This window comes from Diadema setosum, chromosome 11, assembly GCF_964275005.1.
Source record: "Diadema setosum chromosome 11, eeDiaSeto1, whole genome shotgun sequence".
Lineage (NCBI taxonomy): Eukaryota > Metazoa > Echinodermata > Echinoidea > Diadematoida > Diadematidae > Diadema > Diadema setosum.
In genome coordinates, this window is record NC_092695.1 from 305350 (window position 1) to 325727 (window position 20378).

The following is a 20378-nucleotide window of genomic DNA, read 5'->3' on the forward strand; positions in this document are numbered from 1 at the left end:
TGGTTGTGATGTCAATGAGGTGATGTCGGTGTGGTCGTGATGTCAATGAGGTGATGTCGGTGTGGTTTTGATGTCAATGGGGTGATGTCGGTGTGGTCGTGATGTCAATGAGGTGATGTCGGTGTGGTCGTGATGTCAATGAGGTGATGTCGGTGTGGTCGTGATGTCAATGAGGTGATGTCGGTGTGGTCGTGATGTCAATGAAGAGATGTTGGTGTGGTCGTGATGTCAATGAGGTGATGTCATTGTGGTTGTGATGTCAGTGTGGTCGTGATGTCAATGAGGTGATGTCGGTGTGGTCGTGATGTCAATGAGGTGATGTCAGTGTGGTCGTGATGTCAATGAGGTGATGTCAGTGTGGTTGTGATGTCAATACATGTGTACAGTGATGTCGATTACTCAATAAGGCAATGACATCAATGAGGATAGGGTTAGGTGTCATTTACGTTCTCACTGTTCCTTATAATTCCTTTTTTTATGATATCACACAAAACACCTTGTTTCCTTCCACATAGGAAAAAAAAATTACTGAGGGATGAGAGAAAGTCAGTGTTGATCTTGTCACATACAAAATTGTCAATAAGAATATGGATGCAATGAGGGACATACTTTTTGTACAGGTGTACTAAGAAAACATAAAGTGAAGATCATAAATGTGAAGTCACAGCCACTCTTTCCATTTGAGAAAATTTCACCATACATCTGAGAGACAAGTCTTTCAAACTTTATTTCTTAATGTCACACCCCTTCTGGACCTAAAACACCCACACTTTATGTAGCTTCATGTTCCAACATTACAGCATACAGTTTACTGTCCTCTCAAAGTGTGCCATGCACAATCAGACTCCACCTTCCTCTTTCAATGTTCCTGGCAACAAACTACCATTTGGAGGGGAGATACAACCACATACAAAAATATCTTCATTAACCCATTGAGGACAGGCTGATTTTGCTACAACACACATTTCTCAGAGACACCTGCCCGAGTATCCTCGGGACTACGCTTCAACAGGTTCAAAGGGTGTGTACAGTTCTGGTCGAGGTGAGGATTTAGCTTTTAACAGTTTGCGAGATATTCAGAAATCACTCTATGTGATGTCAAAGAGTATGCAGTTCTAAGGGGTATCAAAAGTTTATTCGATGGAAATCGGTTTTGAAATGGCTGAGATATCTAAAAACAAGGTGAAACAAAGAGATCCTAATAAAGTTGTGGCATGTCGCTTTTTATTATTAGCACTTTTTTGGATATCTCAGCCATTTGAAAAAAAAAACAATTTTCATCAAATAAACATTGAATCCTTCTTAAAATTACATGCTCTTTCATACTGTATGTCATAAAACATTTCCCATTATCTCACTTAGGAATGTTCAAAACATGAATCCCCACCTCAACCAGTACTGTACAGTCCCTTTAATACATTTTAGTCAACTAACTGCTGATACAAGTGTATAGTGTCTGTTGTGAAACCAAAGCTACAATAAGCATGTCGTGAAACCAAAGCTACAATAGGTATGAATTTTATAAGGAGTGAAACAAAGAAATGTGTTTTACCTTTTATCCCTTGCACTCCTTGACATGATTTACTGCCACTGAAAGGACCAATGACCTTTGGCTCTCATTCACATCATAGTACAGGGAAACACTTTATATTAGCCTTTACTCCAGCACAAAATATCTCAAAGGCATCTACATTTTTGTAGTGCAGGTACATGCACCTACCAATATTCAGTCATCTGAACAAACTCTGCTAATTCAATAATTTGTCAATGATAACCCCCCCCCCCCAAAAAAAAAAAAAAAAAAAAAAAAAGAAGTAAACATTGTGTCACCAGTTCCCTTTGAGGATCTCCTATTCCCATAGATTTTGTAAACAAACCCAGCAGAGTCCCCTGGGAAGGGGTATACATGTAATCCTATTCTCTGTATTATCACTGCACTGGTAGCTTGGGGAACTCCCTTTCATCACACACCATGGCAGTCTGAAGCATACCAGTAACATCCAAGACTTCATGGCTGATTCTTCTGCTATTTTCAGGTTAATACACGACTCCTATTGTTTATATTAACTCATGTGAGAAGATGATACATTTAACAAGCATTCTAAGAAGACACCTGTAGTCATAATATAAATGATGACCAAAATTAAACTGAATAGTTTGATAGTGGTTCACCATCGATATGAGGCAGATTCAGTACACACGAAACCATGTCATACACACAATGTACATGTTCATGTACCAGGTAGCTCTAGAATTTGTATCCTAAAATTTTCTGAGAAACTACACATTGTATTGCTGAGTGACTTTCATGGTCACAATGTGACATGACTGAGCTATACTTACAAATCAACACAGAATACTGTAAAAGTGGAAATTTTTGCAGTGTGGAAATTTTTGTACATTTCATTCCACATAAAACAAGGAAAAGTAGAAATTACGCGGTGCGTAATATATGTCCCCGCCGGAAGTAGCATTTTGTAGCAAAATGTGCAATATAGGTAAAAAATCAAGGTCAAAGGTCAAAGAAGTCAAAGGTCAAAATTCTGTGTAAAAGTTTTGAAGCCCTCACCTAGTGCCATCACATAAAGTAAACGGAATCGAAATCGGGTTAGAAATGGCAAAGGAGTAGCATTTTATAGCCAATGTACAATACAGGTCAAAAATCAAGGTCAAAGGTCAAAGAAGGCAAAGGTCAAAATTCTGTGTAACGTTTTGAAGCCCTCACCTAGTGCCATCACATAAAGCAAACGGAATCGAAATCAGGTTAGAAATGGCGAAGGAGTAGCATTTTGTAGCCAATGTACAATACAGGTCAAAAATCAAGGTCAAAGGTCAAAGAAGGCAAAGGTCAAAATTCTGTGTAGAAGTTTTGAAGCCCTCACCTAGTGCCATCACATAAAGCAAACGGAATCGAAATCGGGTTAGAAATGGCGAAGGAGTAGCATTTTGTAGCAAAATGTAGGTCAAAAATCAAGGTCAAAGGTCAAAGAAGGCAAAGGTCAAAATTCTGTGTAACGTTTTGAAGCCCTCACCTAGTGCCATCACATAAAGCAAACGGAATCGAAATCGGGTTAGAAATGGCGAAGGAGTAGCATTTTGCAGCAAAATGTACAATATAGGTCAAAAATCAAGGTCAAAGGTCAAAGAAGTCAAAGGTCAAAATTCTATGTAGAAGGTTTGAAGCCCTCACCTAGTGCCACCACATAAAGCAAACGGAATCGAAATCGGGTTAGAAATGGCAAAGGAGTAGCATATTGTAGCAAAATGTACAATATAGGTCAAAAATCAAGGTCAAAGGTCAAAGAAGGCAAAGGTCAAAATTCTGTGTAGAAGTTTTGAAGCCCTCACCTAGTGCCATCACATAAAGCAAACGGAATCGAAATCGGGTTAGAAATGGCGAAGGAGTAGCATTTTGTAGCAAAATGTACAATATAGGTCAAAAATCAAGGTCAAAGGTCAAAGAAGTCAAAGGTCAAAATTCTGTGTAGAAGTTTTGAAGCCCTCACCTAGTGCCATCATATAAAGCAAACGGAATCGAAATCGGGTTAGAAATGGCGAAGGAGTAGCATTTTGTAGCAAAATGTACAATATAGGTCAAAGGTCAAGGTCAAAGGTCACGACTGAAATTCTGTGTAGAAGTTTCAAAGCTCCCATGTAGTGCTATCATATAAAGCAAACAGAATCAAAATTGGCTCATAAATGACAGAGAAGTAGCAAATTGAAGATTTTGATCACACACGGACGCACACACGGACACACGGACGCACGGACGGACGCACGGACGGACGCACGGACGGACGGACGGACACACACACGTACGGAGCCCGTTTCATAGTCCCCTGCTCGAACTCGTTCGGCGGGGACAACAATGCTAGAATGAAAGCACACAAATTTTTTGCTTGTAATAATAATCTACTAAGTATATTTTGATTCCGTGGGATAAAAAACATACAAAATTCATCAGACCCGACTGTGCATAAAATACCTAACATGAGAATTTCCACTTTCATGGTAGTATAAGTCTTTATATTCCTGATACTTAGACTCAGTTCTCCACATCAATAATGAGTTTCATGACCTCTCTGTGAACATGTATCCAACAACAATAAGACTATGCATTTATTTGCTGGCATCACTATACAAGTGTCCAGGCCAGTTTATTGATTGATTGTTGTGGAAGATAAAAATCCCAGAGATTCTTCTAATTTGTATTAGAAGCCAGGATGTTTAAACCTTTGATATTTGTACATAGTGGATTTATCTAATCTTCACACAGAGTACACATATCACAATTTAGCAATATACAGCTTTGTTTTGTTGTGTTTTTCTGCTCTAGATGTTAAAAATTGGGTCAGGTGATTACACCAAAGACCCAGTAAGCTCAGGTCTGTCCTTCCACACCTTCCAGTCATCACTTGTTTTCCACTCCATCTCTGTCTTTCTATTCCATGTCAAAAATAAACATCCACAAAATCCACAATGAGTGATGTCCAGACTGTTGACATGATTTCAAGTCCTCAAGGTTTGACCTTTATCATGACTCTGATTGGGACTGATTTGAGGATGATGTCCAGACTGTTGACATGATTTCAAGTCCTCAAGGTTTGACCTTTATCATGACTCTGATTGGGACTGATTTGAGGATGATGTTTCACTGGAGGAAATCTTCTTCCTGTTTTCGACCTCCTCCGCTGCTTTCATCTCCTCATCCACTCTCTCTTTGGCTCGCACAACCTAAAAGAAGCATAAAAGAGATTGATTTGGTACTGAAGTCATCACTAAAATCTGTACATGCAAGGATCTCTTAACATCAAATTTAATGTTTTTTTCTTCATGAAGCAATATCACAAATGCTTACTGATAGTTATGTGTCATTTACAGTACTGTGTGTATGTTACATTGCAACTGTATGGCCAAATAAACAATGATAATCATCAAATAATAAGAGTGAAAGAAACACGACACCATATTCCCTCTAACTTTGTGTCCTTTTCTATGAATTTAATGTAAAAATTTCATAAATTGTTTGATATTAGACTGGAAGAGAAAATTTGCTCACTTTGAACTTCCTTTTGTCCATTAGTAGCTACAAACTTTGTAAGATGCACTTACAGATATTTGCCACCTTTCAATTAAAGTAAAAAAAAAAATAATAATAATAAATAAATAAATAACAATAATATATACAGTGTCCTTTTTTACTGTGGCATTTACTCCAGTACAAGTCAGGGAGTAAATTTTGTAATTTTGCAATAAATACTGCATGTCAGTATCTCAATGACAAAGATCCCAATCCAATTAGTTTTAATAATCCAATATGAACAGGTCTGGCTTCCAGAAAGGACACTGTCTAATATCTAGATCCTCGAGGTGACCTCAAAACTTTAGTAGCCAACCATGTACCTTTGACTGTAAGTAGAGAGAGCCTCCTTTGGACTTGTCATTGACAGTAAACAGGTGTTCATAGTTCTTCAAGACGGCTTCCTTGTCGGCCAAATCTCTGACATTGAGAATCTTCTGAGCTTCCTCTAGTGTCATACCAGTGAGACTATCAGCTGCTGCTGCCTTCGCTCCCTGCTTACCTCCCCCAGCTCGCTGGGCTGCCTGTTGGCTGGCTGTCAGTAGAGGAGTACATTGAGACTTGTCATTACTAGTCAGCCACTAACAGTCACTTCAACAATGCATTACAGCTGTGATGTAACCACATTCTCACAAAATGTGTTCTACCAAAGTTCCTCCTCAAATGAGGGGTAGAACCATGACAAAACTGCTGACGCAAGGTTCAAGTAGCCTTTAAGCTATGTGTACATACATTTCAGGAAAACATACAAACAAAAAATACAAAAGAGTCCAGTATAAGAGATATGCCAGACCAAAATGTACAATGGCTATACCCAAATTCATTAAGATCAAACAATTTGTGGATTGTCTTTGAATCACATTGTGAGTTGGAGATGACTCAACCTATTTGATAAATCAATGTGCAGTATCTGCTTAAAGCTGGTAATGATTCAGTGAGCCAAGTCACCTGAAACAAGATATTCTGTAAGTTTGGGGTTTTTTTTTTTCATATCACACTTCCTACAAGAGTAGATAAATAATTTGTATAGAGATAGATCGTATCACACATCTACAGTACATAGCCAACTGATTTCATACTGATTCTGTGTCATGTCTCTTGTGAGCTCAGCTTCTTAAGCCCATGCTCATCTTTCTCGTTATTCTATCCTTCCATCTTAAATGACTTGACCTTTCACCTCCATGAGTCTTGCAGGAAGACTTCAACATTCAGATCCTACCTATGAGAGCATAACTTCAAGAGTGAAGATTTCAACTCCACCAAAGAGGGAGCTCTTGCACTTCAGAGATGCAACAGCACCATGCAAGGCTCACGAACCAAGCACTTTGGAGTCTTTTGCTGTGACCATTTTCCCACTCTTTTAGCAGATCATGCAAACACCTCTTGGACAGTGGCATCTTTGAAATGTGTACAAATACAATTTGTACTTATGAATGCACAAAGGTGATTTACATTACAGAGGAATACAGGCAACATAAGACAAAATAAAGAGCTGTATTTAACCCATTGAGGACAGGCTGATTTTGCTACAACACGCATTTCTCTTAGACCCCTGCCCGAGTATACTCGGGACTCGTCCTCAAAGGGTTAAGGGGAACCCACCTTGGATCTCCTGTCTCAGAGCCTTGGTGAAAGCCCTGGCCACAACTTGTCCTCCAAGCACAATGATTTGTGCCAGATACTTAGCTGCCTGCAGACAGAGAAGTCAAGAAAACAGAGAGAGATCATTACTTTACCTTGATTTTAAAGATTGCTCCTTTCAAGAAAATAAAACATGATCAGCCTCATCATTCTCTACTTGCCATCTTCCAAACTGACCTCAAATGATGAAAATTCCCCTTTACAATCAAATCTGAACAAGTGAATGTTTTCTTCTCTCCTTTCTGCAGAAAATTTACACTTGCAAATCCACAAATTAACAGTAAACACATACTCAATAGACCATTGTCTTATCAGAATGTTATTGTCACTGTGGGTTAACACATACATCTTCACAAATTTACTTTCAAAATACTCTATTATTAGACACAAACATAAAGACAACTCTCTTACCTGCAAATAGGGCATACTACACGTACAATGAACAAAATGTGATTATTTGTACCCCTAGCTGTGTGTATCTAAACTCCACAACAACAAAAATGATAAAAAGTTTGGAAATCTGAACTTGATCTATTATTTCTCTCTTGTCATAGTAATAAACAATGCATGCATGGTACTATCAGCAAGATTATTTAATTCTCTTTAAAATGATATCCTACACTGTACATGAGTGTGATCATGCTAACAGGAAAAGGACAGTAGTTTGAAATATGAATATGGGAGGTCTGCATTGAAAAGTTGCAAAATGAATACCAATGCTCATGAAGAGGCAATAAAGATGATGTGTATACACCATATATTTTGCGAGTCTAAATTTTCGCGAATTGAGAATTCCCGAAGATTTCACGAGTGTTTAAATTCGCAACCGTGGAGTCGTGTACTGAACGGAGAACTTGCACACGCGTACGTAATATTCACATCAGGATCATAGTCAATATTTTCGCGAATACCGGTAGCACCCGACTTGCGAAATTTGCGAAAATAAAAACCTCGCGAAATATTCGGCGTACACAGTAACTGATATCTATTCTTCTAAGCTGATCAACCAGAATGTCAATTTCAACAGAATTCTGAATCCAGCATTCAAGCTTAAAGTGGTGCCATGCCAGGCAAGGTTGATACCTCATCTTGTACTTTGAGTGTTCATTATACCATGTGTAAGCAATGTTCATAAGTCCCAAGCAACAGGGCAAATTGAAGCTGGGAGGTTTCAAAAAGATGAGACTGGGATCCCTGAGACCATAACAAAATGATGGACACAAAAGTGTCAAGTACAGTGGACTCCCATTATAACCGAACAAATAAACAATAAAAAAGCACAGAGTGGATAATGCTGCGGCCCGAATTTTTGCTTTTCTTGTATTTAAACTGGAATTTCGTCATAACCATGTTCATTATTTACGGGAGTACACTGTAACATGAGATGCCGAGGACCAACCACAGAACAGATATCCAAATATCCTAAATGGAATGGCAACATCAGGGTGCTGCTCCGCAGAATCGCAGGTGACTGTCTTAGAGTACATCCAACAAAGTATTGTGTGAAGGCACAATACTGATCAGACTGTGAGAAACCACCTCCATGCTGTCCATCCCCAAGGCCAAGCAAGAAAGACTCCAATTAAGCAAGCAAATGACTGCTCAACAGAAACAGGCCTGGCTGATTCACTGGTATGAACATCTCAAGTGGCTGGAACATTGTCATTGAAAACCTATGAACATCATTTGGAGAATAAAGTATCCATGCTAATATTCTGACCACTTGTTAGTCTTGGTCATGCCAGTGCTGAAGTTGACAATAAAAATCATTAAGACCCCTAAAATCCAGGATTGCCATAGAATAACACAATACAGGGGGTCATCTTTCCTACTGAGAACCATAAAGGACTGGAGTAACCTTCCAGAGGAAGTAGTGGCTGCTCCAACCCTTGACACGTTCATGTCGAGGATCAGCAAGTAAAAAACCATCACTGGGAATTTTTTTATTCTAAATAAGAGGGAAAAAAAAGGAGAAAAAGAATGTGTACAGTGTAAATAGCAGTTTCGAAGGTCAACACAGGACAGGTCAGGCTTGGTCTGCATCCCTAGTGCCTTGATAATCAACCTATTGATTGTGGGCATCTTTGGCAAGACAAGACAAGAATAATTATAGTAATACATTGTATTGGAAATACTGTACATTACATGTACATTGTACCTCTCACATGTAAATTCATGCAAGGACCGAGGATTGACAGTTCATTCTAAACTTAGGTTTGATCAGTATTTTCAGGTACAAATAAATAAAGCCAATAAATTGATGAATTTAATCAGATGAACATTTCTTTAATTTAAACCAGGATAATTTCCTATTGCCGTATAAAGCTTTGGTAAGACCTCATTTGCAGTATGGAGTCCTTATTTGAAAAAAAAAAATAAAAAACATTAGCTTTAGAAAATGTCCAATTGAGAGCTACAAAATTGGTACCAGAAATAAGAATTCTATCCCATGAAGAGAGATTGAGGCATCTTGACTTTCAACTTTAGCATGCGGCCAGGCGGGCGAGAGGTGATATGATTGAAGCGTATAAATTATTTCATAAATATGATCAAAAGGTAGTGCCTGATTTAGGTCTGATAACAAAATTCAAAAGAGGATATAGTAAAAAGTTAAATATATTTTTCGATCACATACCACTAGGGCCTACAAGAAGAAACTCATTTTACATGCGTATCAGGAAACCTTGGAATAGTTTACCAAGAAACTCAATAGATGCACCTACTAGTGTCTTTAGTTTTGAAGTTAGTTTGAATAAATTCTGGGACAATAAACCCATCAAATTTAAGATTGACGCCACTCCACCTGGCCATGACCCAGCTCATTTCAAGAAGGATCAAACCTGGATCTGAATATAGAGACTCAGCCTGCATTCAGAATCATCCATGGGACTATAGGTATCCATCGTAGGTAATAATCAATAATTAAAGACCAAGCACCCGAAGCTGAGCACAGTCAGTCATAGACAGAAAGATCTGTCTGTCTGGAGAAGTCTTTTATATTTTTTACGTTATCACTCTCCTCCATAGAGGGGATCCGTGAAGCCAGACGCAGTCTCCGCGGAACATTCCCCGACGACCAGATACAGACCAATCTTTCGGTCAAAGTCAGTCATTGACCAAAAAATTGGTCTGTAGTCTATCTGGTCGTCGGGGAAATGTTCCGCAGAGACTGCATCTGGCTTCATGGATCCCCTCCTTATATCAGTTCGGGAAACCCACACACAAGGGGGGCCCCTCCTTATACAAAAATAAGTAACCCGTCCCCCTTATAAGTAACCCCGTCCCCCTTATAAGTAACCCCCGGGGCACCCCTTAAAAGGAGTCTCCACGCTTTTTTGCAATGCAACACGAAAATGAAAGGACTGCGGCAATTCGCTTGATTATGTCCATAAAGCTTCACAAGTTTCCTAGTTACTCACGAAATTTGAGCAAAATCGGTTTGAGGCATCATATCTAAAATCATGGATTTAAATGCGATGTCAAACGACCCATGCGAATGCTGAAATGCGAGCGATTACTGGCGTGAGTGTCGCCAGGCGCGGCGGCGCGGCAATGCTCGAGTGCAGACGTGGCGACTGAGTACGGAGACTATTCGTACTCAGTCGCCACGTCTGCACTCGAGCATTGCCGCGCCGCCGCGCCTGGCGACACTCACGCCAGCAATCGCTCGCATTTCAGCATTCGCATGGGTCGTTTGACATCGCATTTAAATCCGCATTGCCGCAGTCCTTTCATTTTCGCGTTGCATTGCAAAAAAGCGTGGAGACTCCTTAAGGGGTGCCCCGGGGGTTACTTATAAGGCCAAAAGGGGGACGGGGTTACTTATAAGGGGGACGGGTTACTTATAAGGAGGGGTCCCCCTTGTGAGTGGGTTTCCCGAACTGTATATAGTCAAAGAACTACAACTAATACACTTACTTTTATGACATTATCGCTCTCCTCTGTATACTAAAAGACTCCTCCGCACGGACGGATCTTTCTGCCTAAGTCAGTTATATTTAGTGCATGCTTGACTGAAAAATCAGTCTGTAATTTATCTGGACTCTACATGTAACACAATAAGTCTAACCGTTAGCACGTTAGTAATTTAGTCATCGGGGATAAGTTCCGCAGAAACTGCGTCTGGCTTCAAGAAATCTCCTCCTATACGGAAGAGAGACGTAAATGTTAAAAATTATAAACTCCACCAGACGGACGGATTTTTCTGTCTATGGCCAGAATAGGGCATACATGTGCAGTGCAAACAAACTTTTCACGCTCAGCCCACCGGACCTGACACGAAGAAGAAGGTGTGGGGCTAACAAAAAGCGCTCCCTACACTGAGGAAAGCTCCTCGAGAGCCAAGACAAAAATTCTTCTGATACTAAACATGTGCACGATCTAAACAGTGCTTTCCAAACTTACCATGATTAATTGTTGCTACACTACATCAACCAACACCATTACTTGTCCACTGTATCGTGTGATATCACACTCAGGCTACCACGTCGATTGTCTCTCACGTGGATTGTATACATTTGTACTGTATACACAATGCTGTTGTATAATCGCAGGATAATCATGACGCAATACTCGGTATGCTGTGCAGTCTAGCCAGTCATGTCAGTGCTGTACCGATTGGCCGAAATAACGGTGAGAGAACCGGTAGACATGTTGTTGTTGTTGTTTTGTGTTTAGTGGCGTTTTCCATTCTCTTTAGAATATTTACGCCAAACACTGCTCGAAAATTTCTTTTCCTTTTATCATTTTTTTTTCTTTCACAAAAAAGAAATATTATAATGAGTATCCTTGGTCAGCTGTCGGTACGTCTATTTGCCTGCTTAAAGTATCATATCTTCTGGCCAATCCGACTTGTCCTACGTCAAAGATAATGTACGTCTTTGCTAGGCTTCTGTAATTGTGCCTATATTAAAACATTTGTTTTTAAGGGATGTATAGTTTTTGTTGAGGCCGGGAATTCAGATTTGAACTTTTTGCAATATGATTTTAACCACTTACATAAAATGTAAAGGAGCACACAATTTTAAAAGGAAATCAAAGTTTATTTGATAAAAATTATTTTTTTAAATGCTATGCGATATCCAGAAACTGAAAGACATAGAAAGAGAGATCCTAATAAAAGGTGGGACCTGTTTTGATATATCAAACCTCTTGGTTTTACTTTGTTTTTGGATATCTCAGCTATTTCAAAACCAATTTTCATCAATTATTCTTTCAATTCATCTTAGAATTGTTTATTCTTTAATACTTCATACTCAGTAACTGGTTTGTTATCTCACTAAAAGACTTAAAACCCGAATCCCCAGCTCCACCAAAACTGTAACTCTTTAAAGCTACGTTCTACGATAATGAATAAAGAGTTGACATAATCTTTATGATGAAATAATCATTAAGCCAAGAAAACACATTATTCATCATCGACATAAATCTTTGAGGCGCTCTGAGTTCTATTCCATGTAGTAAATGTTCACGCTTACACACGCTAATCGGTTTTTGCATAGTAAAAGTGTATAAAACGGGGAAAGATTATCAAGGGATAGCGATTTTCGATCAGCTTTCAAGTTCAGTTATATCCTGTTTGAATTTCTGATATAGATATGGCGGCATGTGTGTAAGCCAATTTGATTGGAATAATTAAGTTCAAATGTCACTGATCGATGAGCTTGACTGAGTTAATTGATTTTAATTAATATGATACAAGTAGCCACTATTATTATTATTATTATTATGATCATTTTTTCCAGTCTTTAACCAGTTCGATGATAGGTAAGTAGTCTTGGTTTGACGAGGAATGCCCGTTATCTGACATGACCTACCGGGTAGATTAGTAACTCAAACAATTTCCTGCCCAAGCAGAAATAATCTCGATAACTTTTTCGTCATTCCTAATTATCTCTTAACGACATCAAAGTTCAGAATATAGCATGATCGACAATCGCAAAGAACCAAGAAGGTACAAGTATCGAATCATTTCTGAGTCTCCATGGATTGATACTGGCTGTCCATGACAGTCGATGATAGGAAAAACGTCAACACCTGCAAGAATTACCGCATCGCTGGACTCTTCCTTTTCCCGGTAAGGCAAGAGCTCTAATCCTAATTGCTTTTCTTCGGCAGTGATACTTCAAGACCGTCGTGTCGATGATTGATCAATACCTGACTTAAAACTGGTAATTTAAACCTTCGACAAAGTTTGTCAAATCAGATTCAATTCGGTTCGTTTATACCTGACAACTATAGTTTGTATATCAAAGCAATCTTAATCAAAGTGATATTCACTTCTCTTTCTCTCGTTCCTTCGCCATACCTTCTGGTGAATGCATTATCTCTCATTACTTTGATATATTATCCCCTTTGTATTACATAAAGGTTTGACTACAGTTTCATCGACCTAAGCAATGAAGGCCTTGTTGGCTGTGGTGATACTTCTCGCCTTGCTTGCGACGGTCAGTTGTGATATTGTGCCAAGCAACAAGTTTTCTATCATCAAGGACCAATATATCGTAACACTGAAAGTAAGTCCTCGCTCTCCCGTTTACAAATTTCGTAAATTTGTTCAAACAGTAAAATATCATACTAAGGTGACGGTGTTGTGGCTACAGCGCATCCTCCTCATTTTCTTTCTTTGTCTTACTTTTCAGCCTTCTCCTAATCCTTCACCTCCTCCTCCTCTTCTTTTTTTTTCACCCTGCCTCTACTTCTCTTCTCATTTTCCTCCTCATCTCTATAGCTCTCTTTTACTTTTTGTTTTACTTTTTCTTTTATTGTTTCAAGTGTTCATCTTTTGTCTTGCCCACGTGTCGTGAAATATACATATTATATAATGATAGAGTGCAATACTTCGCTCGTGCTTTTCTGGTCACAGAAAATGGGCATGATAATGACCACAGCCAGCTCAAACAAAATCGGTATGTCAGCATGAAAAGATCAATAACTATACACTGCAATTTTCATATTCAGGTATCTTAAAGCAAACATTTTGGGTCAAAATCCAAAGAAGGCAAATCAGTGCAGAGATTGAAGGGGGTCAGATTCAATCTCCGTCCTACCAATGTTACAAACACCGTTTACACCGCTCCTCACAGCTCCCACGCAATAACATTTTTTTTTTGTGCACTCTGAATGAAAACTATATACATCGTATTATTCTTGTTTCTTCCAGGTAATTGTCATAATGCTCATTATTCCTGGGCGTATGTAGAAGCAGGAATACCCATAGACGCGCGTGTATCAACTCCTGAATCTGATCATGAATTCACAAACCCAAAATTGTCACTTCGACCTCGCATTGTTTAGATATACGAAGTTACACATCATCCACACCATGTAGAAAATATCCAAAGTTAAAATCAACCACACAATGACTGATGAAGGCAATTAACAGTATACAAACTTCGTTCTCCTCCCATCTCTAAATTGATTTGTTGATATTTGGAGCTTTACCCATTGTTTGAATCGTCAACGCAATCGATATGATACAGACTATACATTGACTGATTTTTTTCACCCTATCTGCTAATATTATGAAATGTTTGTTGCCGTGATGCAAATAATCAAGACACACATACATTGTACAGCATGTACTATATAGCGCATATTGCTGTCAGTTCATGTGTGATGGACTTTGTTGAAATAATCATGTCTCCGAATAACGCTTTGAGGTTCATTTAAATAACCTTATTACACTGTATTACTTGATTTGAAAGTATAATCGAAGGGTTGAAAACTTCAGAAGTTATCAGAGTTTATCTTTTGACATGGCCAGAACGATGTCAATGTTGATCGGCTGATCGACCGCCTCGAATTCGACATGGAGACAGCCAGACTGAAGTTTGCTGTGTTCAGGAGGTATTACACGGCTATAAGGGGTTTTGCTGTGAGGATGCCCGAAGCTGTTGCTGAAATAGTGAGTCTGGGTATAACAAATTTTGTGCATTTAGATTTATTTAGAATCATGCTCATGTTACATAGCTAAACAGTCCAGTGATGATTTGCGTTACAGAAGTTTGCAGTCTCATATTTTCCGATGAAGAATTCAGAGAGATTAGTTCCTCTATCCCGGCTTTTCTTGACCTGTCTGTCTGTCCAGCCTCCATAATTCAGCAGCCCCGTGGTTTGGCTTCCTTTTCCTGCAGTATAATTATGTACAAAAAGAAAGGCAATGAAACATAGTATATTTGATACCAGAAATGTGGCTGAGGTACTATAATGATTGAATTATTGACAATTTGTCAGTAATCTTTGTTTTGTTTTGTTTTTGTTTTTGTTTTTTTATTCTATTCGACGGATCTGAGTTCTCTGGCCAAGTACACCAACAATACATGACTGGCGTTAAAGCCTAAAGAAAGGAGAACTGTCAGAACAGCTATCGAACAAGTTTCACCTGCACGTGAATTTACGTTTGCATTGCAAATATATGAAATCCGAACTCAACAAAGACATTATAGCATAATCATAAAGGTAAGAAAATTAGAGCTAAGTATTTTAGAATTAGATAATATTGATCCTTATTATAGATAAGAACTACTGAATAATCACCATGTGTATAGGGTCAATCTGAATATTAACCAACCTTCGCCCTTACTCCAGTGTACTCCTTATCCATAAACTGAACCCAATGTTCAAAACACAATGACGAAACTCAAAGCTTTTGGTCGGTTTTTCCTTCCTCTAAAAAAATCCGATCTCTGCTTACTGTCTGCAGGTGAGACGCCTACCCGAAGTGAAATTAGTAGAACCTGACTCCATGGGAAGTGTGGACGTAGAGTCTTCATCATGGGGACTCGACCGCATCGATCAGAGAGATTTACCGCTCAATGACGATTTCGACATCGAGGGTACAATCACAGCTCAGTCTCATCTTACTAATTGTTATTGAGTCCTTCTGTCCGTCTCTTCTATATCTTCACCCCCCCCCCCATTTTGTCTGCATGTGTCTGCACGTGAGTTTTCATGCGTGTGTGCTTGCGTATGTGTGGATGTCTCTAACTCTCTCGCTTCCAGCAACTGTGAAAGATAAAATTAAAAATTAGCTTAGATTACGACACACAAGCGATAAAAAATGATAAACAAAAAAATAAGAAAAAAAAATATATGATTTCATTAATTGCCGTTATTGTTTATATTATGGTTGCCTGCTTTGACATGTGCGAGGAATTTCACATGTGATTGTGCGCACACATCCGTACCCATTATGTGTGTGTGCAGATGTTAAGTCATACGTACACTGTATTTGTAAATGTTTATATTTTGTATGCTCGTTTGTGATTGTATATAATCTGCATGTTATTTTATGCAAGATTGATGCATATATTCACCCCCACCCCCACCTGTGTAATTATTCCCTGCCGTCTCTACCTCCTTCACTGTAGTTATCAGTTCCGCTATTGTTTTGATCATCATTATTATTTTCTATTTGTGTATATGATATCCATGTTTTGTATCTTGTCCCCAGTCTTGACAAAGGGCAGGAAGCCCGAAAGCTTGAGTAAACTCACTTGTGAGGATTAAGCAACGTCTACCGCCTCTTTACTCTCGTTTATATATATATATATATATATATATATATATATATATATACTCGTATGACTGCATTTAGAGTCTAAATTGTGGGCCGACCAGTTGTTGTGTCTGTATTTTATTTTAGTTTATTGAATGGTTCAGTGATAATCACTCCTTGAAGATTCATTAAACTCGTTAGTTGTACGGTATAGAAGTAGAATTGGACTTTTAGTTAATCGCATATATCCAACTTGCTACCAATCGGCGTTTCGTACCAATACACAGGTGAGGGTGAAGGGACGACAGTCTACGTGATCGATACAGGTATCCGGCCAACTCACGAAGACTTCGACGACAGGGTCGACGACGTCCTTGATTTCATAGGAGACGGCTGGAATGTGAGTTGAGATTGGGTCTCGGGAATGTTCTCGGGAGTTGAGATTGGGTCTCGGGAATGTGAGTTGAGATTGGATCTTTTGAGTGACCACCGTCTTTTAATGAATATCGTATACCATATTGTTAGTAATAATCAAGGACAACTAAAATGCGTTTACAACATTTTCTTTTTAATGTTTGCATTTCCTGCAGTTCTAGAAAGTGATTTCAGACTTTCCCCGCCTTTTTATGCATTCTTCGCTTGGCGCTCTCAGTCCAAAGAAAAAAAAAAAAGCCTGTCGTGTCAAAATCAAGTTTCGGTTCTTGGTCAAAAGGCAATATGCCTATATCAGTGATGTGAATCCCTAAATTTATTCATAATAAATTATTACTTGATGAGCTTTCACTTTGAATCACGAGACGATTACATCTATTAAGAAATATATATATGTGTTTTTATCGTGATAACGCTGTGTAACAAACACTTCTATTGGGTTTGTTTTGTTTTGTTTTGTTTTGTTTTGGGTTTGTTTTTTTTTGTTTTGTTTTTTTTGTTTTTGGGGTACTTTTTTGGTAATACAAGGGATATGATTGTCACGGACACGGCACTCACTGCGCCGGGACAGCAGCGGGAGGAATCTACGGTGTTGCTCGGAAAGCCAGAATCGTCTCCCTCCGTGTTTTGAACTGCCAAGGGGGCGGGTTTCAGTCAGACACCATCGCAGGTGAGGCACAACTTAAATACCAGGTCATTTCCTTCAAGGATTTCACCCGGTCATAAGACACGGGTACAGCATAGATACATAAGAATATGATATAATTAGCAATTGTGATGCCCGAAAATATATAGCTGTTTATATTTTCTAGCGATGATATTCACTCTGTTTTTTTAGTAATGCCGTATTTTCCTACCAAATGTAATAGAGACAGACACTGAAGAAACGCTTATTATCAAACGTGAGGATATTGATAAAGGTGAACAAAATACATGCAAGGTGGGGAGAGGTTGTACGAATTGTCTACTTTTTACCATTTTCACATTTTTTTTTCTCTCTCTCTCTAGCTATTGATTACGTCACCTCAAATGGCACTCGTCCAGCCGTGATGTCAATGTCGTTGAGATTTTTCCGCAGCTCTTCTCTGGACGAGGCCGTGGCAGCCGCGGTGGACGGCGGGGTAGTCGCCGTGGTCGCTGCTGGCAATGAAAACATGGACGCGCGCTTTTTCTCTCCAGCTAGAGAACCGAAAGTATGTCGACTTTATTAATCAAAACTAGTACTCGTTAATCGTATAATTATGTTATAGGAATAGGCTAGCAGTAGTGATATTTCACAATTTTAGTGATGTAGTATAAGCATCCTAGATGCATTAGCTATATGTTAGGGTATAGTTGATGTTGTAGTTGAAAATGGTAGCAGCAGGGCCTATAAAGGGCTTTTTACACTTGTGTTTCTTAACCCCGGACTTTCTCTGACCCAGGACTATCGTTAGTCCCGTACCAATTTTTTCATCTTTTTACACTCGCCAATTAGTCCCGTAGTATCTCTTGTCCGGGGCTAAGGAGAAAACTGACCTTTTTACACTCGTATTTCTTAGCCCCGGACTTTCCAAACCACATGAATATTCATAATTACGCTGTGTACTGTACACGTGATTACCTCGTTTCTGAGTGGTCAGTGAGGGTCGGACTTCGTCTCCGTCGCTTAGCCCAGGATTATTTTTTCGTTCTGTTTACACTCACTTGCTTGGCACCGCAATTGCGGTGCTAACCCCTGCTATTTTGCAGGGCCAGATAGTACCGTACTATCGGTGGGGCTAGCCCACTTTGGCAAAAACGAGTGTAAACAGAAAGTGGGCTAAGGATAGTCCCGTACCAACGGTGGGGCTAAGCCCCCCCCCCCCCCCCTTAGCCCCACCGTTGGTCCGGGGCTAAGCAAAAATTTACAAGTGTAAAAAGCCCTTAATATAGTTTTACAAATTCCATTGTTAACATGACTGATATCGTTGTATGATCTCACCTTTTTATTGTACCCAGTTGGCATATGAATGCTTTTGCCGTCATAGGCAATTCGAGTACAGAGATGTTTGTCTGTAGAATGCTGTTCCTAATGTTCTGTTTCCAGGCCATAACGGTCGGAGCTACGGACAGGAATGACCTCAGAGCTTACTTCTCCAACTACGGTTCGTGTGTCGACATCTACGCGCCCGGTGTCGCCATCACGAGCGCATCGCCGGCATCGGACACCTCGACGGCCATTTGGTCCGGCACTAGTATGGCAACTCCTCATGTCGCGGGTAAGAGCTGACCACCGCTATAATGTAGAACTGACAGGACACCTTGACAAATATTTTTTTCTCTTTATTTTCTTATTTAGATTTTTACACCAAATTATTACGTTCCTTCACTGTTTCATATTTAGATAGCATAAGTCTCAAAAAGACAAAACAAAAAGTCTTCATGCAATGTCAAAAATGCAATAATAAAGTCTTTCAGTAACTGAAATAACCACATTTGTAATTCAACAAAATCTTTGCGGTCAATTAATGCCATATAGATGATAATTAATTTGCAGCTGAACATAAAACATCAATGCAGTTGTTTAGTCTTTTCTAAAAACATATGCCTTTTCCACAGGAGCTGCCGCCATCTTGTTGGGGAAGGGAGTCGACCCATTTGATGTACCTGGTCGTCTGGTGGCAGATTCAACACCCAATCGCCTTTACGATAATCAATATGACACTCCAAACAAACTCCTCTATCTTCATTAACCCAACTAGAATATACATAATTACCAGTTGTAAGAATAAACCCAAAATTTGTCCGAACGTCTTGAACCCAAGCCAGATATTAACCCAATCACACTCACAGATTTCATTCAACTTCACTACCCAATATAGGAACAAACCAATATGCATCACGTATTATGACATGAATGATACGAAACAAGCATTTAACATGCGCACAAAGGTATCAAGGCAGATCTGAAATATTGCTGCCAAAAAGCAAATCGAGCCACCAAGTTTACGTGAAGAGCCAAACAAATTCATTTGATCAAAGAATAAAGTTAGTAAAATAAACGAATAAAATTATTACCTGAAGTCACTAGTGATGATGTTGTCACCGTGCTCCAAAAGTCTTCGGCTGACTTAAAAAAAAAATAAAAAAAACAAATCTTCACTTTATTTACTGTTTTGTAATTAAACACAGAAAATTAATTATATCTGTAGCATTACATCATTGTAGAACTATAATGGCTTGACGATAATATCTTTAGGCAATGCTGGAGGGGGTGTCATACACTGCAAAAACATTTAAATCAAACACCGATCAAGTGTCAATAGAGGACCACACCCACAGGCAGATGACAGGTGTAGAACGTATGTTTTTGGTTTTGAAAAGTGTTCACCAGGCACTTCATGGTGTTAATTTGACACTGTAGCTGGTGATATTTTTGAGTGCACTGCGCTGGTGTTAATTCGACATTGACAGCGCATGGTGTTGATTTGACATTGCTGGTGTTAATGTCAATGGTATAGTACCCGCCCAGCTTCAATAGGAGACCACACCAACTGGTGTTACTGTGATCTAAATGTGTTCACACCTTTTTTTTCAAAAACAAGTACTTTATCGGAAAATTCTTGATCGTCTTGGTGAAGTTCAAAATCAACAATAAAAACAGTAAATAAGAAACTATTAAAAAAACAATTTTATATTTTGAAGTGACTCCCGGATGTGTTGATCTATTAGATGCTCATTTGTGCTCATTTGTGGTCTTAAACA

At 39.0% G+C, this 20378-nt stretch overlaps 2 protein-coding genes across 2 annotated transcripts; one reads left to right on the forward strand and one right to left on the reverse strand.

Annotated features, from left to right (window-relative positions):
• Positions 1 to 3903: 3903 nt before the first annotated feature.
• On the reverse strand, positions 3904 to 11245 carry LOC140235072 (mitochondrial import inner membrane translocase subunit Tim16-like). The gene is made up of 4 exons (XM_072315109.1): positions 11126 to 11245; positions 6683 to 6770; positions 5404 to 5615; positions 3904 to 4734 (listed from the first exon to the last, which is right to left on the reverse strand). Exons 1-4 carry the CDS (start codon positions 11126 to 11128, stop codon positions 4615 to 4617), a joined length of 423 nt encoding a protein of 140 aa, XP_072171210.1. The 5' UTR covers positions 11129 to 11245; the 3' UTR covers positions 3904 to 4614.
• A 1480-nt stretch (positions 11246 to 12725) lies between these two features.
• Positions 12726 to 19366, forward strand: LOC140234897 (aqualysin-1-like). Its single transcript, XM_072314937.1, has 8 exons — positions 12726 to 12797; positions 14487 to 14627; positions 15426 to 15558; positions 16508 to 16620; positions 17181 to 17322; positions 17661 to 17845; positions 18721 to 18892; positions 19233 to 19366. Exons 1-8 carry the CDS (start codon positions 12726 to 12728, stop codon positions 19364 to 19366), a joined length of 1092 nt encoding a protein of 363 aa, XP_072171038.1.
• The last annotated feature ends 1012 nt before the right edge of the window (positions 19367 to 20378 follow it).

Excerpts from the sequence above, each read along its gene's own strand:
- LOC140235072 (XM_072315109.1), bottom strand. Across the intron at positions 5,616-6,682 it reads TCTGAGACAGGAGATCCAAG|CCAGCCAACAGGCAGCCCAG; the intron begins GTGGGTTCCCCT and ends CTCTACTGACAG. Across the intron at positions 4,735-5,403 it reads CTCTCTACTTACAGTCAAAG|GTTGTGCGAGCCAAAGAGAG; the intron begins GTACATGGTTGG and ends TGCTTCTTTTAG.
- LOC140234897 (XM_072314937.1), top strand. The coding sequence starts at position 12,726 with ATGACAGTCGATGATAGGAAAAACGTCAACACCTGCAAGAATTACCGC. Across the intron at positions 15,559-16,507 it reads TGACGATTTCGACATCGAGG|GTGAGGGTGAAGGGACGACA; the intron begins GTACAATCACAG and ends ACCAATACACAG. Across the intron at positions 17,846-18,720 it reads CTCCAGCTAGAGAACCGAAA|GCCATAACGGTCGGAGCTAC; the intron begins GTATGTCGACTT and ends TTCTGTTTCCAG.